The sequence below is a fragment of the Epinephelus moara genome, chromosome 1 (genome assembly GCF_006386435.1).
Source record: "Epinephelus moara isolate mb chromosome 1, YSFRI_EMoa_1.0, whole genome shotgun sequence".
NCBI lineage: Eukaryota > Metazoa > Chordata > Actinopteri > Perciformes > Serranidae > Epinephelus > Epinephelus moara.
The window spans coordinates 34,379,539-34,401,015 of record NC_065506.1 but is presented as its reverse complement, the minus strand read 5'-3'; the positions used below and the strand labels follow the sequence as shown (position 1 = coordinate 34,401,015).

The window sequence follows — 21,477 nt, the reverse complement described above, 5'->3', positions numbered from 1 at the left end:
CGTTTTAATAACCGCGGTCTCCCGCAGGGGAAATGGTTTCTTTATCATGGGTGCACCTTGAGAACAGCAGAACCTGTTTGTCTGCAGTCATTCCTGTCATCATGCCTGATAAAAACTGCAGCTATAATAACGATAATAGTTCATTTTTATTATAGATTCATTTAATTATTGTAACTTATTTTAATTTATTGATGTAGAGTAACCCACAGGGCACATTTTCTGCTAAAACATTTAGGGTACTTCACAGTACAGTAAGAGTAATAGTAATAGTAATACAAAGGAGTCTGATAGTTTATTATTTTTTTATTTTTTAACCTTCATTTAACCAGGAAGTCCCATCGAGATTGAAAACCTCCTTTACAAGAGAGACCTGACAGCCAATCAGAACACATTTAAAATGTAATAAATACAACATATAATACAAAACCCAACAACTATTCAAACATATGGCCTCTCAAGAAAAAAAACAAGCACATGTCTCTGTCACCACATTCTTTATGATGCCCTTCATTTCATCAATGGATATAAGTGTTTCTAATTTTAGATCTTTCTGAAGATTGTTCTATGTCCAGGGTGCAGAGAGGAGAATGCAGTTTTTCCCAGATCTGTAAAAACCTGAAGCAAAATAAAAAGCAACCACTTGGAGGAGCATAGCTGGTAACGACCAGAGCTGATACACAGAAGGGGGCAGAGGTAGGCCAGAAGTTTGCCCAATATTGCTTTATAGATTAAAATATACCAGTGGTGTTGTCTGCGAGTGGTCATTGACATCCAACCCACCAAATCGTAAAGAATGCAGTGATGACAAAGTGACTTTGCATTTGAAATAAAACACTGAATCAAGGCTATGTAAAATGGAGGAGTTTGCATGCATATACAATATGTCACCGTAATCAATCACAGACAGAAAAGCAGCTTCAACAAGTTTTTTTCTTAGCACTGAAAGTAAAACAAGACTTATCTCTAAAATAAATGCCAATCTTCACTTTAAGGTTTGTTAGAGAAGCAATATGTACATTAAATGAAAGCTTGTCATCTCTCAATGTACCCAAGTACTGATGAGAACACTCTTTCAATGGATTTACCATTAGAAGTGAAGATGTTAACAACAGAATGTAAAGGCATCCAACAGGACAGTAGAATAATGCAGAATTTTGAAGGTTAACACACACCTAGAAACTATTAAAATAGTGTTTGGATGTGGAAACTTTATGAGAATGTTGCATGGGTAACAAGACAAAATCGACATTTCCCTCAAGCTTCAATCAGTTTCATGTGATTCTTCAGAGACGTACTATTATGCATGGTTGAAAGGTTTAACATGGAGTCAGTGCAACAGATCATAGATGAAAAAACACCTGTGTGTGAACCACCTTACCACATTAGTATTACTCATTTATCAGATAGGCTACAGATGATATTCCTTGTGTTTTAGAAAGTGCTTCCCCCTTCTCTCCAGCCTACCCCGACACGTTTCCAGGACCCGACAACTTCTCATAAAGGCATTCATGTGAAGCTTGAGGTGGAACATAAGTTGATGCTGCCTTTTTTTTTTTTTTTTTTTTTAATCAGGCTGTTGTACTGAAAATGCTTCACGCTGTTGGTTTTCAGCTTTGTTTGGCCATCTAAAAGTCAGCCTAAAGCTACAGTGAAATCCCAAATACCTTGTCTGATGCAAACAGCAATGAGGTGATGTGATGCAACAAACAGAAACCTTGGTGAGATCCTTCTTGTGCTCTACTCCAAAAGAACGATCTGCTCCCCTAAGAGGTACAGTATCAGAGAGTTCTTCCATGTAAAGCTGAACAGTGTTGAACATTTGTGCCCATGGTAATGACACCATCAAATTATGCAATAATATATTAATTATGTAGAATATTGACAGTGAACTACATTAACATTAATGACTACTCTTGGGCTTTCTTAAGCTAACCATTCAGCATTTATGCTTGATCGTGTGGAACACTCTCCTCATATACAATAAACTTTAACCTAATGTAGGTAATAGGATAAAAAGCCACAAGTGGTATTAACCTCTCCCCTGCATTTGTGCTTTCTGACAACTAGGAGCATGCCAGCTCTTCTTAGCACTGAGGTAAAGTGATAATTAGACATGTTTAGCTCACTGACAGCTACAACTATAACAACAGTTGGTTGTAAGTTTGACTGACAGTTTTTTTTTCAAAGAAAGTTTCTTTGCCACCAGCAAAAACAAGAAGTCTACAATATATACTTAACAAACAGGTCACTGATTTCAGCTGTCTGTTAGCTCGTGTAATTTGCTCAGCTGTTATATTTCAAGCGTAAATCTTTGGCAAGTGGAGCAGTAATTCAGTGTAATTGCGCTTCCGCTATTACCACGTCAATCTGCAAAAACACATGCATGGCTTTTACGTGAATGGCAGGAAACAGATTTTGCGTGCACATTTTTGACTTAAAAAATATGTTTTTTAAGCAAAACTTTAAGTCAAATGTCACCACTGAGTGAAACCTCATCTATGAAATCAAATCTGTCGTCCTTTAAATTCTTGAAATCTTGTTATCTTTAAAGACCTTTATTCCTTGACTCCCCCTGAAAGGCTGTCTGCATGGCTGTCAGCAATGTGTTAATGCTCTTCATCTGGCCAAACACAAGCCTTGTGGCATTATGGCTTGCTAATCCTCCCAGACAATGAGAGATCTACCCTTCCAAATCGGTCAAAGAATTGCCAGAGGGATGTACAATCAAAAACGCCCGAGGCCAAAAAAAATATGAATTCAAATTCTCTTGTATTGGTAATGACATTGATCTCTGTTATTTAAATAAACAGTCAAAACACATAAAATCAATCTGAGTGAGGCTGGATGTGCTTTGTGATTAAATAATGTATGCTTTATTTGCATGAGTCTTTCAAAACAACATTGTCACAGCATTGGAATATAAAAAGTACAACTCATGAAAATAAAGTAACTCTTGTTAAATTGAGTCTCAAGGATATTCAGGAACATTTCTCTATACACAGTATCTTAAAGTCACAGCAGAGTTCAAATGCTTCTTTTTATACAGGTTTTTGAAGAAATAACTTGGGCGGGGGTGTTTTATGTGCTTTTATAATCTGTGGTTGTCAGTGGTACTGACAGTAAAAACAACTCAACCTTATGTCAAAGTATGCAATGAATACAATATCGAATACTGCCTGTTTCGTATGGAACACATAGACCTCAAGACATGAGGATCAGAATGAAACTTAAAAGCTTTGACACACGAAAATGTCCTTCCAATGAAGTTTCATTACTGAGCTGGTACATGTCTGTTGCAGGGTACTGTTTTAATATTTCAGTGTGCATATACTGCCATCTTGTGGTTACACTTAAAATTGTATCACTCCATCAGAATTCAGTCAGCATGAGCAACATGTCCAGTCAGTGATGGCCTGGCGCTCTCAGTGGGATCCATGTGCTCCTGTGTGTCTGAGGGTTGTCACTGATGTCAAGGGTTGCAGGTGGGCCCTTTGTGACTGGTCATCTTTAGAGCTCACTTGTACTTATTAAGGTGTCCACCAACTACCAAATGTGTGGCCTCTAGCTTGGGGCAAGAATGGGTAGAAGTAGACCAGTGGTGGAATGTAACTATGTTCACTGAAGTAAACCTGCTGTACTACAATTTTGACATACTTGTAGCCAACTTGAGTATTTCTATTCTGCTATTGTCTACTTCTACTACAACTGAGAGGGAAATGTTATACTTTTTACTCCACTACATTTATTTAGTACTACTTTTCACATAAAGAAACCCCCTACTATCCTACTAATACACCAGGTAGTATACAAAGTACCTGAAATTGGCAACTGCAACATTAAAATGCTCTTACATGTATTTGTAACTGCTAAAAATGGAATAATATAATATTCTATAGTAATATAACACTGTTAAAAGAGCTGTTCTGCACAATGAGTGTCTTTACTTTTGATACTTTTACTAATAGGATTTATGTTCTTTTATTCAGTTAACATTTTCAGGAATTTTACTTGTAATGGAGTATTTTTAGACTTTCCACCTTTTCCAAAACACACACCCAAATTCACTGGTCAATACCATTCCAAAGCCAAATTTTCCTTAGGAGCTTTGTGGACACACATAGGCTTACACATAATGCATTTTTGGTGAACAGTGAAACTCTCTGTAGACACAAAGAAAGGTAGAAACATTTAAGATGATGGTTTACAGATTCTACACAAACTTAATCCATTTTGTCCTTTGTCAGAGTTTCCCCTAGATGCCAAAGTATTGGTTTATCTTCCATGTTGTCAGCTAAGTCCAACATGCACTTAGATTCTTTTCTTGTGAATTTGTATGTATAAAATTGAACCATAAATGTATAAGATAATGTAATGGTATATGACAGTGTTTGGACAATAACTGGTTTGCTAGTGTTGATTCTGATCCCTGATATTTGTAACATATATAGTATGACAGTTCCAGAGTCATACTTTACATGTAGTGAAGATTATAACACAAACAAACAAATAAACAAACAAACAGACAAAAAAACCTTTATAGGCCTTTGTTAAGCATGTGTTAAGTGGTTAACAAATGATGCATGCATGGTTGGATTTGTTAGATAAAAACGTATTTTATTAGGATAAAGGGGATTTAAGTTTGTAAATTCTATAGGCATTAGTTCATTTTTGAAACATGCAATATATTTCAATGTCCTCCCAAAGGGAAAAATTCAAATCATTTTGGTGGTCAAATTACTTTGCTGGGTTGCCAGATTTGAACTGTGATTGAGCCCAGCAACAAAAACTGAACATTAAGAGGAAATTAGGATGTAAAACATAAAGCCTTTGTATAGCTTAATACAGATGCAAGTGCAATTTCATATTCAACTCATTTAATCCGCCATGTCTGTAGTCCTGTCTACTGAAAATTTTAAAATCTCCGTAAAACTCGCAAAAGTATTTTGACCCTCACGGCACCTCATACTTGTAGAAAGCGTCTCGTTTGGTGACGCATGTTACGTAGGGTCGTTCAATACCTCTATACTCACATTAGCAAGCTCGATCATTGTCAGGAGTATAACATGTATCACAGAATCAGATAGTCGTTATTCAAGTGTGCTCCTTCTAAAGCTATCGGTGTGTTTATTCACGCATCAACAGTCTGGACGAAAATGACGGATTTGACAGACTCCCTGACCAAAGAGGGCTGGTAGGTAGCATGGCAGCTAACGTCACTGAGCTAGCTAACTCACTGAGGTGCCAGATTGGTGTTGGCTTACAATGCTAATCATTATTAACGCTAGCCATGCGTTTATATTAAAGTTTTGCCAGAGCACGGAGGTTTACAGAGTACACACGACCACTTCAGGTTGTGCGGGTCGAGGCAGCGTTATTATGCTGCCTGAAGCGAGACTAAGCTAACTAATTGAGAGCTAGCGAGAGAAATGACGTTAGCTAGCTACAGCTAATACACACTTAGCATGCCATTATCATAACGCAAACTGTTGACGCTACAGTCTGTGTTAATTGAAGAGCAATAACAACGTTACACACAGGAGTGGCCAAAGGGCGCCGACCAAAGCTAAATTCAGAAACTTGAAGCATTTTTGTGAGTCACAACCTCACAGCAACATTTATTACTAATATTACTATGTAATACTGCTGTTATATTAATCCCACCTTCGTCTTTACAACAGCCTCAATTCAACATTTAACGTTACCCCGTGTCAGTTATGTAGTTTGGTTGATGGTTTGGTCCCTACTGGAGTGTTACAGTAGGTCTCAGTGGCTAATATAATCAAACAGTAACGTTAAATTACACATGTGCACCTTCTAAATTTAGAGATATGAGATATGTAACGAGGCTACTGGGGTTGTCTTGTCTGTGGCAAATGACATAGTCTGACCTAAAATGCTGAGGATTTTTTTAAGCTTTATAAAATTTAAGCAAAACATAATAGCCACACATTTAAGTGTTACTACATAGTGAAACTATATTTACCTTATATCAGAGGTGTCTTTCACACATGGTTGCCCAGCAGGTTTCTTGTGATTTAATTGTTGTCTGTAGATGCATGCTCTCTAAGAGTTTTTGAATGTTGTTCACATGTACTTGAAACTCCTGCCAATGTCATCATCTTCCCTCTCCACCTTCATCTTACAGGTACCTCAGTGATGAAGGCATAACAGAACTGAAAGGATCTGCTGAGAAAATAACACACAATGACCTTATCCGTATTGCACTTGACGTAAGTATTAATCCTGCAAGTTTTACATATACATTATTCCAGCTTAAAGGTTTGGTGTGCAGGATTCAGTGCCATTCAGCAGTGAGGCTGCAGAATTGAATCTTAGCCCGTGTGCCAAGTGTGTAGGAGAACTACAGTGGTGAAGCAAAAACACAAATGGCCCTATCTAGAGCCGGAGTTTAATTTATCTTTTTTTTTTTTTTTTTTTTTTAAAGATATTTACTTGGGCAGTTTTGCCTTTAATTGATAGGAAAGTAAAGTGTGAAAGAGGGGGAGAGAGAGGGGGAATGACATGCAGCAAAGGGCCACAGGCTGGAGTCGAACCCGGGCAGCTGCGGCAACAGCCTTGTACAAACACCGACGCCCCGTGTTTAATTTATCTTTGCTGAGATACTGTAGACCAACATGGTGGACTCTTTGGACGAGGACCCGCTCTGTGTATAGATATAAACTGTTTGCTCTAAGGTACCTTAAACACAATGATTCCAATTTTTAGGTGGTTATTAACTAATGAAAACATTGAATTGAATATTATATACAATTTCTGCCATTAGATGCCTCTGAATCCTACATAGTTGAACCTTTACAGCAGTCTGCTCTGTATTTATGTAGCACTATGCGAGTACTGTGTTCAGCTGTTATGGGAAATGGATATTAGATGTGGTAATTAGTTAGAACGTTGCTTCTCAGGTGTATACTGATGTACACAACCACCCTTCACGCTAATGAACCAGACAAAGCACAGTTGGCTGGAGCTTGGGCACACAATTCTAAACTGGATGTTAAATTCTGCTCTCTGTGATCGTTCAGTATTTAATATATTCATGAATTTAATGAAGTAGACTTGTGTTAAAACATTTTATGGAGTCTGTTGCTAGTTATGTATGACTCACTATTGGCAGACCTTGCATCTGACCTTTCTCTAAAGATTATCTTGCATGTTCACATCAAACTTTTTCCTTTATCCTCTTTGATCAGCCAGTTAAATCCAGTCCATTGCCTCCCTCCCTAACATGATATCAGAAATGAACTTGAGGCCAAACATTTATTTATTATCATTGCATGGAGAGACCCCATAAAACAGCATCTTTATGATTTATTATTAAAGACAATAGACAATGCATAAACACAAATGTGGTATTAAGTAAAGAAGAACCACAAACAGTCGTAGCACTTGACATTGAGTAAGACAGACAGTGATACTGCCTAACTGACCTGCAGTAGCAGACGACTCCAGAACACACAGTATCTGAATTTACTGCAAAAGCCTTGACCTTTAAGTTTTGGCCAGGAGGCCTGCCAAAAGATCTCAGAATCCACTTTGACTTATTACTGCATACCTGGCTGAACCAACATGTAGCACATTAGGCTGGAGCTTGTAGAGCAGTGAAATCTTTAAACTAGTTCAAAGATTAATTTGGAGCAGTTACTGCTTTACTAACAACACAGTGATAGCCCCTTTTCCTCGACCCTGATAGAGGGCTTGTTGCCTTTTGAAAAAATTCTAACATAAGTGTGCTTAGAGAAGCTCAGTGAGACATCAATATAAAGAAGCAATTACTTTTTTGGACTTAATGGGGAAAATAAAAGAACTGCGTTTAGAGATATTGTTAGATGCAGTAAAACAGGATTGTAAAAAGGAAGGGTGGCAGACCCATTTGGAATTGGTGCCTTGGTGCAGCGAACAGAAATCTAACAGATGTTTGCAATATGTAGGAAATTTGTAAACAGTTCATAATTACATATGTGGGTTACAAGGACATCTGGAATTCTATAAGGTATATTATTTTTATTTTGAGGGGGACACTGAAGGACACTTCAACCCAAAATCAAAAATATTTTTCCTCCTACCTGTAGTGCTATTTATCTGTGAGTTGGAGACATCAGCCGTAGACATGTCTGCCTTCTCTTCAGTATGATGGAACAAGATGGTACTCAGCTTGTGGTGCCAAAAAATACATTTGAAAAACTCAACAGCAATGTCTCTTGCCAGAATTCATGACACGTTTACTCATGATAATCCACAGACCTTGTTTGGAGCAATTTTATGCAGGACCTATTTTCTTTCTTCCGAACTACACCTGCCAAGCAAATCACAGTGCAGAAGGAGGTGTGCATGTACTCATCTTGCGACATGGTGAGATGTAAACATTAATAATGTCTTACTCGGCTGAGTTGTAATGTAGCTAGCTCAGTGGTGCTAGGTGTGCTAGCAGTAGATGCTTGTGCACGGTGATAAGGTTGGCGGGTGTCGCTCATCTAAACAATCTAGATTGATAAATAGCACCAGAAGTAAGAGGAACAATATGTATGTTTAATATTGGGGTGAACTGTCCCTTTAAGGCAAACTATTGCATTATTTTACTTCATGTTGCCGGCACATTATTTGTTTCCTTTTAATGAAGCTGTATTTTATTTGCAGAGTGACCTCAGGCCTATTGGGAGGAAAGTTCTACCATCTGATATCAATAGTGGACGAACTGAGAAGGTGAGTGATAACAGAAGTTCTTTTATAGCCATTTCAATGCTACATTTATTAAACTGATGAGTCACAGTTACTGTTTTTTGGCTGGATTACAGCAAAGTGGGGGCCATCTCTTTTAAATGTGAGAGTGTGCTGAGTCTCAGAATGAGTAAGGGATGAAGTTACACCACTGGTTGAGGTGGAGTTTAACCGTTGGCTGTTGCATTTTCATAATGAATAGGCACAATAGTGTTTTCACTGATAATGATTTTGCCTCTTCAAATCTGGTTGTTGTTGCTGTGCACTGCATTTGTTACTCCAGCTGCAAAGCTCGACCCAGAAAGCCTCATTGGAGAAAATTCAAGGCAGCTCTAAAATATTGCAGAACTTGGTGCCATTGTTTTTCTGTATAAATTAATATTTTCCTGTATATGTGTTATACGTGTAGGGTGTTGACACAGTTTGATGCATATGTTATAAGGGTAGCGTAGTGTAGGCGTCAGCGTAGTGAGAGAAAGATGTTGGATGCGCTCAGAGCAGACAGCTGGTGGCGATCGGAGCAGAGGAGAAATTAGCAGTAAAGCTGTCAAGCGGTGGTAAATGCGCAGTGTAGGTTTCAGTTTGTCCATGAAGAAATGCTGCAGCTAAAGTGAGCATCAACTTTGGCCCTGGGGGCAAAACAAAGTCTCCCCTGTGCTGTCCACGGTCTGGAAGCTCGAGCAGGAAAGTTATAAAGTTGTAAGCTATAAAGTTATGAGTTGGTCTGACGGAAAACAGAGCAAGATGCATCTTACACAGGCCAAGGGCATGTTCGTAATTGTCATGGGATGTAACCTAGGTCAGGTCTGTTAAATACAGTAACATTAATTATCCAGTGACCCTTTAGATGAGCAGTCTAAGACAATACATTTTGGAGAATAGCTTGATTAGGCTGTATTGTTGAATATTTTAAAGTAAAGCAATTAATTGTCTGAAATGTATCTTAACCATGTTGTATGATATGCTACTTCAGTACAGTTTAAAAAAAATAATACCAGGACCACTAGACGAATATTTTAAAACCAGACATTCACTTTATAGACACTACAACTGACTATAACAATCTGGCCACAACTGAGCACAGTGACCACACACCCACAATCCAGCCATACACTAGGTTTCCACTTTGTCTTATCACAGCTGAAAGTCAGTGCAGGCGCAAGCTGAAATGCAGTTCTCATGGCTGCCACTAGATGGCCCTAACACACAAGACAAACCAGGATCAAAGACTTACTTCCTTACCTGTGAAGAGCTGAGCAACTGTAAAGAAAAAAATATTTCAAATGTTGTCAGAGGATTAAAACATGCAATTCTATGTCAGCTTAACCCCTGTTCCCTTCAGGCTCGGAACAAGATGCACACTCATGTAACTCTGGTCATCCAGTCTGCGTTATACAGTGTGTATGTCTAACAGAGCTAGTGCAATCTGAGCATCTATAATTATATTACACTACATGCAGATTATAGTAGAGCTTGTAGACTGCATTTACACCTTACATGTTTCTTTTCACCGCTCACTTGCTTTTGTTACCTCAGATTTATCAGTAATGTTATTTTGAGTAATTTTGTTGGCTGGTGACATAAGCTTTGAGGAAGTTAAAGGTGATAATCAGTCAAACCAGTTCCTACAGCCCTCTGATTTGATGATAATGTCATCACTGAGGCAGCTTCTTTGTTTATATATGCATGGTATTGTGATGGTACTACTCATACATTTGATGAAGGTCGGACAGACAGAAGCATTGTTACAATATATACAATTTCAGCAGTAGGTGAGACAGTGTGCAGGAGTTCTTTGTTGTCAAGTTTTCACAGAACTGAAAATCATTATTTGAGAGGACAGATCTGATAAATGGTTTTAAATAAAGCGGTTACTGTGAATGTAAAGGTCGGAGGAGTAAGTAAACTTGTGCTGAAAAGGATATACTAAATGGCAAGTGTTCGTTTTTTATGCTTTAGAAATCATTTGGTGTAACCATTGATAAAGAGCTAGAGTTTTTACTTTTGCATTTTGCTGTTGCAGTCCTCCTCCAGATGCTGCTGATTTGCCATTTAAGCCATAATTCTTGTGTTGTCTCTCACACATGGCCAGTTGGAAGGTCCATGTGTGCTTCAGGTGCAGAAGGTGAGGAACGTCTCGGCTCCTAAAGACCACGAGGAGTCCCAGGGCGCGCCGCGAATGCTGCGCCTACAAATGACAGATGGGCATACCACCTGTGTTGGATTGGAGTTTAAACACCTGTCTAAGATCAGGTAACTATATAACAGTTTTGTTGTATTGAGGAATATGTGAGGTTTAGAGCAGAAAACAGCATGTGGTGTATTGTAAATGCCGGGGAAGTTAATATCACAGTTGAATACTGATGGGAAACACAATGTTTTTAAGAAATAAATGACTGTAAAAAAGGTATTTCAAGTAACTACATGGATGCAAAGCAGGGTGTCAGTCAGCCAGTATCTCATGTATTCAAAACAAAATGTGTGAGATTCTGCACTCACCCTTCTCCTTCACCTCCTTGTCAACACTCTCACCCCACCACATGTCTCAATTTCCTCATTTATCTGCAATTTTCCACGTGGTGGCAGCTATCTAACAATTCCCAGCCTTAATTACATCTCCATCCCAGCAACGGTGGCCTTGGCGACTGCTGCCATGGTGACTAGCCAGTCTGTACAGGTGGAGTGGCCAGAATGTGGGCCTTGACTTCCTGATGGGAAGAGAGGAGAGAACAGAACAAATCCCCTCTTTATGAGCGGCACACACACACTGGCTGCCAACAGCGGTGGTTAGTGTTTCTTATGAAAGTGTCCGCTTTAGTGCGCGTGTGGCTATAAGTGAGTGGGCAAAGAGGGATGAGATGGATTACAGGACTGTTCAGTGTGCGAGACAGTGATACACAGAGATGACAATTAAACACCAAGTAGCAACATTGATTAGAGGGTGAATGGTGTGTGTGTATATGTGCTTGTATGTGATTGAATAGAGAAGAGAGGGAGCCCTCACTTGTGCGCTGGCTGCTATCATGAGAACAGCATCTATCCCAGAGGTTTGGAGTGAAATCCCTAATTGTTGCTTTGGCATCCGGCATCAGTGGCTGGAAATCCCTCTAAGTCCCTGTGCTTTCTTAATGAGAGAGGCAGAGGCCTTATCAGGCCTGATGAGATAGAGGGGCTTTTAATTTACCATGAGGATGGGTGAGCAGCTGGGATTATTAATAGTCTCTCCTAGCCTCGCCACCCATCCCCTGGCACGGCTCCATGTCATTTATAAAGTGGTATGGGTAAGGCAGTAGGGTGTGCAGCCTGGTATATTTCGTTATAATATCTTAAACCCGTGAATGTGTATTACATTTAACAGTTGGTTAAGCAGTTTGTATATGAGGCATCCTTGCATACATAACATTTTTATTGTGTTTTTTGTTTTCCAGTCTAAATACCCCCCCTGGAACAAAGGTAAAGCTTCTTGGTACAGTCCAGGTTAAAAATGGTCTTTTGCTGCTCGATGACTCAAAAATCTGTGTCCTTGGAGGAGAGGTGGATCACATGGTGGAGAAATGGGAACTACAAAGGGTGAGAATCGATTTTGTAACGTTGGCAAGGGTGTGCATTTTGTTTGAACATATGAAAGGCCACAAAATTCTGAGCAGTCTACACTTAATTCCCTGCATTCTGGTAAATCATTATGCATCAGTTTGTTCCTTTTCTGTATCAGTTTATTGTGTAAATGTCTTTAATTTCATCAAAATAAAAGCCCTTTGCTAAGATCCTGTTTTTATTGGGGAAGACAAAAACACACGTGCTAAATATCGAGAGGGACATGGCCCCTGAATAACCCCTGCAATCTACACCAATGAATGCTGGCTCAGCTACTTTCTAAAAAAATATGGAATTCATAAGTTGGCTATCATTTTAAATCTGCTTTAAAGGCCACTACAGTCATTATTTGTGCTAATATTGTATTTTAAGAATGTTCTCCTTTTACCATTCAGAGTCTGGCCAAACACAGCAGGAGTAACATTGGAGCAGAAGGCGGACCCCCACCGTTTGTGCCATTTGGTCAGGTAAGGATAATACTAATTATGTAGTGCAAAGTCCTTTTGTGACATATACACCTGAAGAAAACTAAACAAGAATAATGGTTCTAAAATAAATTAACAAAAATAATGCAATCAGAAAATGCAAGTTGATGGAAATCAGATTTAATTGGTGACTTAATAGAGGTTAGAGGTACTGGTGAATAACAATAACCTCACGAATATTTCTGAGGAGCCAGACTGCAGGAGTGGGCCTTGATGTCCCTTTTCTTGGCAGTCATCTCTCTGATCTTTTAGGACTAATTGCTCAGAGTCTTCATGAATCTTTAAAATGCATCACTGAATATTAATTCAGCTTTGTTGTCCTACCAGGCATATATTTCAAACAATGCAATGACAATTTTCTACTTCTAAACTGCATGTGGTATAAGTGCTTTTGTACAGAATTAAAATAAAATGCTGTGGCTGTTGGTAGAAAAGGTGAAAGGAGAGAAGCAGGCCTCTTAAATGCAACATCAAAATGAAATAATACTTTCCAAATACACAGTTTTATCCTGTTGTCAAACAATTGGTATTTCTAAACAGTTTTAAATGTGAAAATAATAACTGCGTTCGGTTCCAAGTGCCCTCGGAAACTATTGAACCACCTTAAATTCTTCCACATTTTGTGGTTTTGCACATTACCACATCATTTCTCATTTTTAAAACTACTGAGCCTGAGTCAATACTCCCTTGGCAAGGATCACAGCTTCAGAGTGGGATACATCCGCATCAGCTTGACACTTGGATTTTGGGATTTTCACCCACTCTTCACTCCAGTTTTGCTCGAGCTTTGTAAAGTTGGACGAGGAGCATTTGGGAATTATCATTCAACATTCTCTAGATTTTCAGTGTACATGTGTTTCTAATGCGAGGTCATTCCAGGACTTCATGTTGAGTGGACGTCTGTGTAGGGTTGTTGCATATAAAGATATCCTGTCCCAAGGTAAATGGCACTTTGAAGAGGATTCTCTTCAAATCTGTGCTCGCATTGTCCTCGGCTCACCTTGGATTACTGAGAGAAAGTAGCATTCAAGTTTTAGTTAGCATTTGTACATCAATTATTGCTTTAACTTAATGATGTGTAGACATGCACTTAGTTTTGGTTTTATCTGCCTTGCTTTTCCAGAACCTACTTGCCCTGATTCAGTGCCTTGGTTAGCCTGGCTTATCTGCAGTGCTCACAGACCTTTGGGAACTATTTTCCACCAAGTAGTAAACTGTCCACAGAAAGGTCTGTGAATTATCCAGAGCAAAAAGAGCATTGTCTCTGAAAAGAGACATTGCTGTTGAGGTTTTTTGAGATTTTCAAAGCTTTTAGGGCCACAAATACAATTCCATTCTCCCTCTATGAATTGGAACGGGGGCAGAAATCTCAAAACCTAGGCAAATAAAATCCAAACTATGTGCATAGCAAGGTGCCATCAGGAGTAATTAGGATAACAGGCCCTATATTAATCATGCAAGCGCAACACAACTGTTTTGGTTCATGTCGGTGCAAAAGTTAAACAGTTGTGCCAATCACGGTGACGCATAATGACAACTGCTGAACAAATGGAGCTTCAAATCATAGTATTGTCTGGGTGCAGAGCGGCACAATGGCACAAATGAGATGGTGTGGGGTTTTTAACAGTTAATCAGCGTAATCAAGTGTAATCATTACTGTAATCAATTAGTATAATCAGTTTGGTTAAGCTGTCTAAATGACCACATCTCTCCAGCGCTATTTCAGTTATAGTCCCTCTGTATCATGTTGTAAATTATCAAATGTGGTTTGGGTGAAACATGATCACTGAATTTTTTTCTCAAAGTTGGAAAGCATGCTGTGACGCACAGGATTAATGAGCTCTGGTAATCCTATGTCCTGCGTAAAAGCCAAAATACCGAATCTTAACGGACCTGCTGGTGTGTGCAGAGGTGTGTGTGGTTTCTTTGTAACAGCAGGGTGTCATTTGCATGTGATTTAATGAAGGTAAACACCGCGGATGGTCGTGCGTACCGGCACTTCTTAAAGGGGAGCCTGCAGATTCATCAACATAACTGTCCTGCTCCCTTCACATGGCTGCGGAGATTTACTGCCGGTAAATCAGTCAGTCGTTAAATGTAAAGTTCTGATGCCAATTTAGAAGCACCTACTGGGTGGGGAGTGTTGGATTTGTGGTTGTGAGACTATAGTCAATGCAAAGGCTAAGTCCCAATGCCCACTGAAATTCCAACAACTCGCTTTGCGCTGCCTCATTTGAGCAAACCTGCTGGTGATCTAACCTCTCAGCACCTCATACATTTAGCATGTAATCGCTAATAACTCATTAACAAGTTTTCCACTTTTGCCTCATACTGGTGCCTTTCCTTCTCTATTACTCTTGCTGCTCAGCAGGTTCCCCTCTCTTTTCTGCAATTAAGTCACCTCTGGTTTTATATTCGTGCTGCCTATCACTTACCATGGTGAACCTACTAAGCACGGGTCATTACTCCAGTCAGGCGCTCACTTCCGTATAATCACTTCCCACAATCATGAAACAGCTGCAGGAAGTGTTGAGTTTCCATCTCATTCGTTCCAAGTCACTGTTAATGATATAATACAGTTCGCAGTTGAGTTTCAAACCATTAACTGTGAGCTGGTTGCTACGACAAAACCTTAGAGTGTAACTAAAACACTGCGGATGACTTCATTATAGCGCTAATGTTATTCCACAAATCTTCAAATTGTCAAGTGCATTGATTCTTTTCTCAAGGAACACTACATAATAGAGGAGGATCTTTGAGAACATGTTCTTCTCTGTTTGCTCCCTGTAGAAGTGCGCAAGGAAGGATGAAGTAGACAGCAGGGAACTGGATCAGAGGAAGACCCTGCAGTCTCAAAGTGTGGTCAAGAGTACTGACGAGAATGATGAATTTGAGAAGCAGCGGACAGCAGCTATTGCTGAGGTGGCCAAGACCAAAGAGGTGTGTGAACCCTTACCATGGGGCTTTTCTACATCTTATTTATCACTAGCTACTTGATTATTTTATAGAGCTACTGCACATTTCTTAGCTTTGTCTCACAGTATATCATATATCACAGACTCTATCAGTCTATTATAAAACACTATGATCGTCTGAGGCAACAAATTGTAATAACATCCTGAGTCAAACCGATTCTGAGTGTTTAACGTTGGACATTTGATCTCAGGACCACTCCTTTTCCAAAATTAACTGATTTTGCTGTTTCTCTTATCGATTGCACATTTTGCACAAACTCTTTTATTTGGCCTCCATTTAAAAAATACATGCCCCTTATTGACATTCATCTTAACCTTGATTGCTTTTGACATTCAAGTAACTCCTCAAATTAATAATTTACTGTTTTGTCCAACCCTGCAGCTCTATTGATTTCCATGTTCTTTTACTTGCTAGGGTCCGCGTACGTTTGGAGGTGGAGGAAATGCAGGCAGTAATTTATCCAGCACTGCTTCCTCCTCCCGGAGCCGAGACTCATACCAGCAGAGGAGACGAGAAGACAGGGTTGAAAGAGCCGAAAGCAGACAAGATGGAAACTACCGGGAGCTGGTGAGGAGAGAAACAAGTCGGTCCTGAACTTGTAAAACAAGGCTGTTAGTTATTTAGTTGTGAAAGTCCACCTGTGTTGAAATGATTTTACCTCACATTAACAAAGCCTCCATTCATTGTAACAAAGCAATTTAAAGGCTGGAACTCGTCCTGTGTTCCTCTTTGGTTTTCTTTAGTCAGGATTGAAGTCCTATTTCATGGCTCATAGACTGGGTGAGGCATTGATTATGATATTGTGGAAATCTAAATGAATTGGAGGCTTGGCTGGTTTTCCAATCAAGTGGCAGTCCATTTGTCTGGCTTTTGTGTTGTGACCCGCCAGTTTGTAGGCAGAACCCAGCCAGCTTTGGGATGAACATATAAATAGGATGAAACAGGATATTACTGGGTTTGGCTTGGGGATGTGTTAATGATGTTTTGTCACCGGGATGCGCACTAATCCACCCTAAAACAAAATTCAAAGTGATACCCATGTCTGGTCCACTTAAAAAGAGAAGTTCTTTGTATTCTCTCTCCTTGTCCTTTAAATCCATTTACTCTGCACCTTACATCTGTGTCCTGTGTTACCAAACAACCATTATCCATCCACATGTCTTTTCCCCGAACATTTTACAACTTCTCCATACATTTTTTTCTTTTCTTTTTGTAACGTCTCTTATTATATTATCCACATTTGTGTAGGTGGATGAGCGTGCCCTGAGAGACATCATGGAGATGGGCTTTAACAGGGAGGCTGCTCGGCAGGCTCTAATGGATAATAACAACAACCTTGAAGTGGCACTAAACAGCTTACTAACTGGATCTTCTGGTAGCAGACCTGGCCCTGTGGTAGCTGACTCCAACAAGCCGCAACCCAGAGGTCTGTACGCACACGCACATAACACACCCACTGCCGGGATGAGAAAAACGCCCCAGTAGCCTGAAGCGCTTGAAAACCATGAGGTCAGGGGAGTGCTGTGGAAGTCCTTTTAAATGCAGTGAAAATCACCTTCAGCCTAGTTAAAGGTCCACATTGGCGTTTTCCTTGTTTTAGTCCATTTACCACAAATTGCATACACACTTTTACTACAGACTATTTTCCCCAGCACAGTAAGGTTTCAGATGGATATTATACTTTACCTGCAGTCATTGTTTTTTATTTGTTTCGGTACTGAAAACCAACTTACAGCAACTGGAAACTTTTTTCCACTACACTGAACTACCTCCTGCCTTTTTCCCCCCACCATGTGGTACAACAACTGCGAGCGGAGACTGTTTTTATTGTTGCTGCATACATCGATCCCCTGAGCTCCTCTCAGCCACACAACATTAACCTTTCCAAATTCATGTAATTTTTAAGGAGTGTATATGTGTTCCTGTGCTGTTTCTTCAGATGGAATCAGGTTTAAAACACAAACGCATATTTGCACACACCCAGACACGCAGAGCCTTGTCTCACATACTTTGGATATAGACATCCAGGGCTAGAAGGCATACACATTCAAAGATCCACTGTCATTGATCCAAGTGTTCCTAATTGGGTCTACATAATCTCTTCTTGTTTTTTGCTTCTTCTCAGCCAGAGGAAGAGGAAGAGGCAGGTCCAGAAATGAAGACGAGGAGGAGGGAGCAGGAGGAAGGCCATCTGGACCGAGCACTCTTTTTGACTTTCTCGAATCCAAAATGGGAGTTTTCTCCATTGACGGTGGGTGAAATGATCTCGGTACCTCCTTTGGTCCATCATACTTTAAGTTTTTACTTGATTTAGCTGATGAAAAAAAAAAGCACATTCGATGATATTTAAATGTGGGTGATGTTTGTATAGTTTTCCAAGCCAGTTCTTTGGTAAGAATGTACTAATTAATAACAGTACGCCAACATGGACAGAGTCACGATTAGTTTCAGACAGATGGCTATCTGGCTATCAGCAGCTGAAGGGAATTAAGTCATGTTCTCTAAATGCCTGGAATCAGTGCTGGCGTGGAGGACCAATGCAATGCTGGGCTGTAGTTGAAAGCAGGCATGAACAAAGTTTTTATATGTATTATGTTAAATTGTGTGTGGCCACGGATGACATGGTTTGGTGATTCCATTAATGATATTTTGATCATTTATGTGGTGCTGTTTCCTTCATTCTTTTGTTAAGTGTTAAGGGTCTTTAATCTTCATTGAATAACGGCGTGTTGCACATGATAATGTGGTTTTGTCAATATTCCTTGTATTATGTATCTCACTGTTGTTTCGCCCTGGTTTTTTATTAAACTGCTCTTTTTTTGGTTTGTTCTCTCAGAGCCAAAGAGCCAGGCACCTCAGAGACACCATGACAGTAGAGTGAATTTCTCCAACTCCGACTATTACTCCAAAGACACATCTCAGAACAAGTTCTCCTCACATAATGACCACAGGCAACAAAGGAATGACAGACCACCTCGCTTCCACAGGGACTTTGATTTTCCTAAACCCGGCCAGGAGCCTCTCTCTAACTGTACAACCTCTCAGACATCAGCTCAATCCCAGCAGTGGAGGGGCCAGGAGAGGTGGTCACGAGGCACATCAGATAGGTCGCAAAATGACAGGAGAGAGATGAGAGACGAGCAGATTTTCCCTTCATCTTTCTCTGCTACTTTCACACAATCAAAAGAACCTCAGCAGCAGATGGAGTTTAGCGGATCTTACCACCAACGATCCAGAAATGGAGATGGCGGTGGGAACATGTCTGGACCGTCGAACAGGAGAGGGGTAAGGGACAACGCACCTAAAGTGACTGATTCTGTAGGAAGTGAGCCTGAAGGAAGAGGAAATAGTAAACGCACGGACAGAATTGAAGAACCCAACAACAGCAGGAGGAAGGGGAAGACTGACAGGCCAAACTCAGAGCACTTTGACCGACAAAGGGACAGCGGGCCACCCAACTTTAACATCAGGGGAGGAAGTGCCCCCCAAGAAGTGGGGCTATCGCGGGATTGTCGAATCATGACAGGGGATCCGTCTCATTTCCAAAATGGAGATATGGAACACAAAAGGACTGGGCCAATCAAGCCAACAAACCCATCGTGTCCCCCGAACAGGGAGCAGCCCCCCAAGAAAAACACCACTAATAACCCAGGGCCTAAAAGAAGGTCAGGACAAGGCAAAGGTCAAGGTCCCCGAGGACCAGAGAAAAGTCATTTTGTGGAACATGCTTGGAAACCTGGAGACCAGTGCCTGGCGCTGTACTGGGAAGATGGCAAGGTATGTAATTACTGGATTGATAACAGAACTGATTATAAAAATCAATTGCATACATACACAAATGAGCTCAATAATATGACATATTAACTGTCACAGTGACTACTACAAATTAGACAACTGAGACCCTAAAGTGTGACATTTCCATTAACAAATCTGTTACCGTGACAATTCACTGGTGTGCTCTTTGTTTGTCTAAAAGTTTGTTTGACAATTACCATGTTAAAAAAATTATTAGTGCTACTGAGGCTTGTTTTCTGTCATTCAGAGTGTCTACAGTGTTTTAGATTTGTTTGTCAAGTCGCAGTTAATTGATGTCAATTTGTCTCGTCTTGACGTGGAAATGTTTGTATCAAAATAATTAGATTTCTCTTTGTTTCTGTGTGTGTGTGTGTGTGTGTGTGTGCTCTCTCGAAGTTCTACCATGCCAGAATAGATGCTGTGCATCCATCAGGCTCCACGGCTGTGGTTGTATTTAGTGACTATGGAAACTGCGAAGAGGTCCTGCTGCATAACATCAAACCCGTTTCTGCTGATGCGTTGGTAAGGAGATTGAAAACATAGTAATAATTTAGTGATCATCATTGTTAAGATCAGAATGTGGTGGTTGGTACTACGTGGAAGCAACTAATCAAACTATTCAAGCGGGTTAAGAAAAATGAAAATGTGAATGACATCCTAATCTGATTACCCACAGTAACATCACAACCATATCAAATGTCCAATGGCAGGAGGAAGATGATGGTTACTATGACAGTTCGCTTGAGTTTCGCCGTGGGGGTGATGGACAGCCTAGACGCACTAGACCCACACAGCAGTATTACCAGCCACCTAGGGCACGAGATTGATGTGTCTGCGTTTACACTGGCAGGTAAAAAAATCTGATTTTTTTGCCCAGTGGTTGTGTGAACAATGTGTGAACATTGTTAATATTTTTACATGGAAAATTTGTATCCATAACACTTTTCATCATGGTGGAAGTCTGGAATATGTAGGCATTTTTGTAACCTAGTCTGTTGCATAATTACCTATGTATTAAAAAATGTTTGCCAACCACAGCTCAAATTTATATGTAGAGATTTACCTTGTATAATTGTATACAATGCATTGTGTAGAAGAATGTGAACAATGTCTGCAGCGGTTGTGATCTTACAAGACGCCCAGAAATGCAAGGTTAATTTTGTACATGTATTTAATATTTTTCTTTCTCTTCGCCCATCTGTGTGCTCGTCCCACATCCTTCCATGACAGAGATTATGTCACTTTCTGCAACAATCCAGAGTGCTTCCTGAATTTTTAAGTGTCCACACATCGCCAGGACATACCGAACTTTTCAAAGGGCTTGGACATAATGCAAAAATAAAAGAAATACTGACATGGGCACCTGTTGATTTTTGTTAAGGACATATCTACTGTATATGTTGTGAAGATTTGTTAAATGGATGCTTAAAATAAACAATTATTATAGTATGTAGCTGATTTGTTGTTTTAATGTGTTTTATTTTTAATTATGCTGAATAAACTGATCCAGAGCAGATTTAGAAACCTCTCAAAGGTCATTGGTTTCATTTTTAATCTGTAGTAATGATTATCAGGTGGTTTTAGAGTTCTTGTCTCATAGCTTACCTCTGTCACATAGATAGGCATGGGCACTATGAGTCCATAGCGAGCAGCTGAAGCTCATTTGTCGTGTTCCGTGAAGCAAATCCAGAGGGTAAGACAATCTCTTCCCCCTGTAATAGAGACGGTTACACTGCAGAGATATCATTTTGCACAATACAAAAGGGACTGTACCTAGCTCTTCCAGCACTGCACACACACACACACGCCGCCGCACTGGCTGTTTATCGGCCTGTGCTGTGGGAAAGACAAGTTTTACACATCAAGAAATAATCTCCACCTTGGCTCCAATTTC

The 21,477-nt window shown here is 39.9% G+C and overlaps 1 protein-coding gene across 3 annotated transcripts; it reads left to right on the top strand.

The window, feature by feature from the left end:
• The first annotated feature begins 4,983 nt into the window (after positions 1-4,983).
• On the top strand, positions 4,984-21,041 carry tdrd3 (tudor domain containing 3). Of its 3 annotated transcripts, XM_050048641.1 has the most exons (14): positions 4,984-5,191; positions 6,146-6,230; positions 8,653-8,718; positions 10,826-10,986; positions 12,162-12,303; positions 12,723-12,794; positions 15,603-15,752; positions 16,203-16,355; positions 17,037-17,214; positions 17,914-18,039; positions 18,625-19,565; positions 19,980-20,105; positions 20,294-20,433; positions 20,814-21,041. In XM_050048641.1, the coding sequence occupies exons 1-13, from the start codon at positions 5,154-5,156 to the stop codon at positions 20,408-20,410; spliced, it is 2,355 nt and encodes a 784-aa protein (XP_049904598.1). In that variant the 5' UTR covers positions 4,984-5,153; the 3' UTR covers positions 20,411-20,433; positions 20,814-21,041. The 3 variants fall into 3 exon arrangements, with proteins under 3 accessions (XP_049904598.1, XP_049904588.1, XP_049904607.1); XM_050048631.1 differs by having other exon boundaries at positions 20,294-21,041; XM_050048650.1 differs by having other exon boundaries at positions 20,260-21,041.
• The last annotated feature ends 436 nt before the right edge of the window (positions 21,042-21,477 follow it).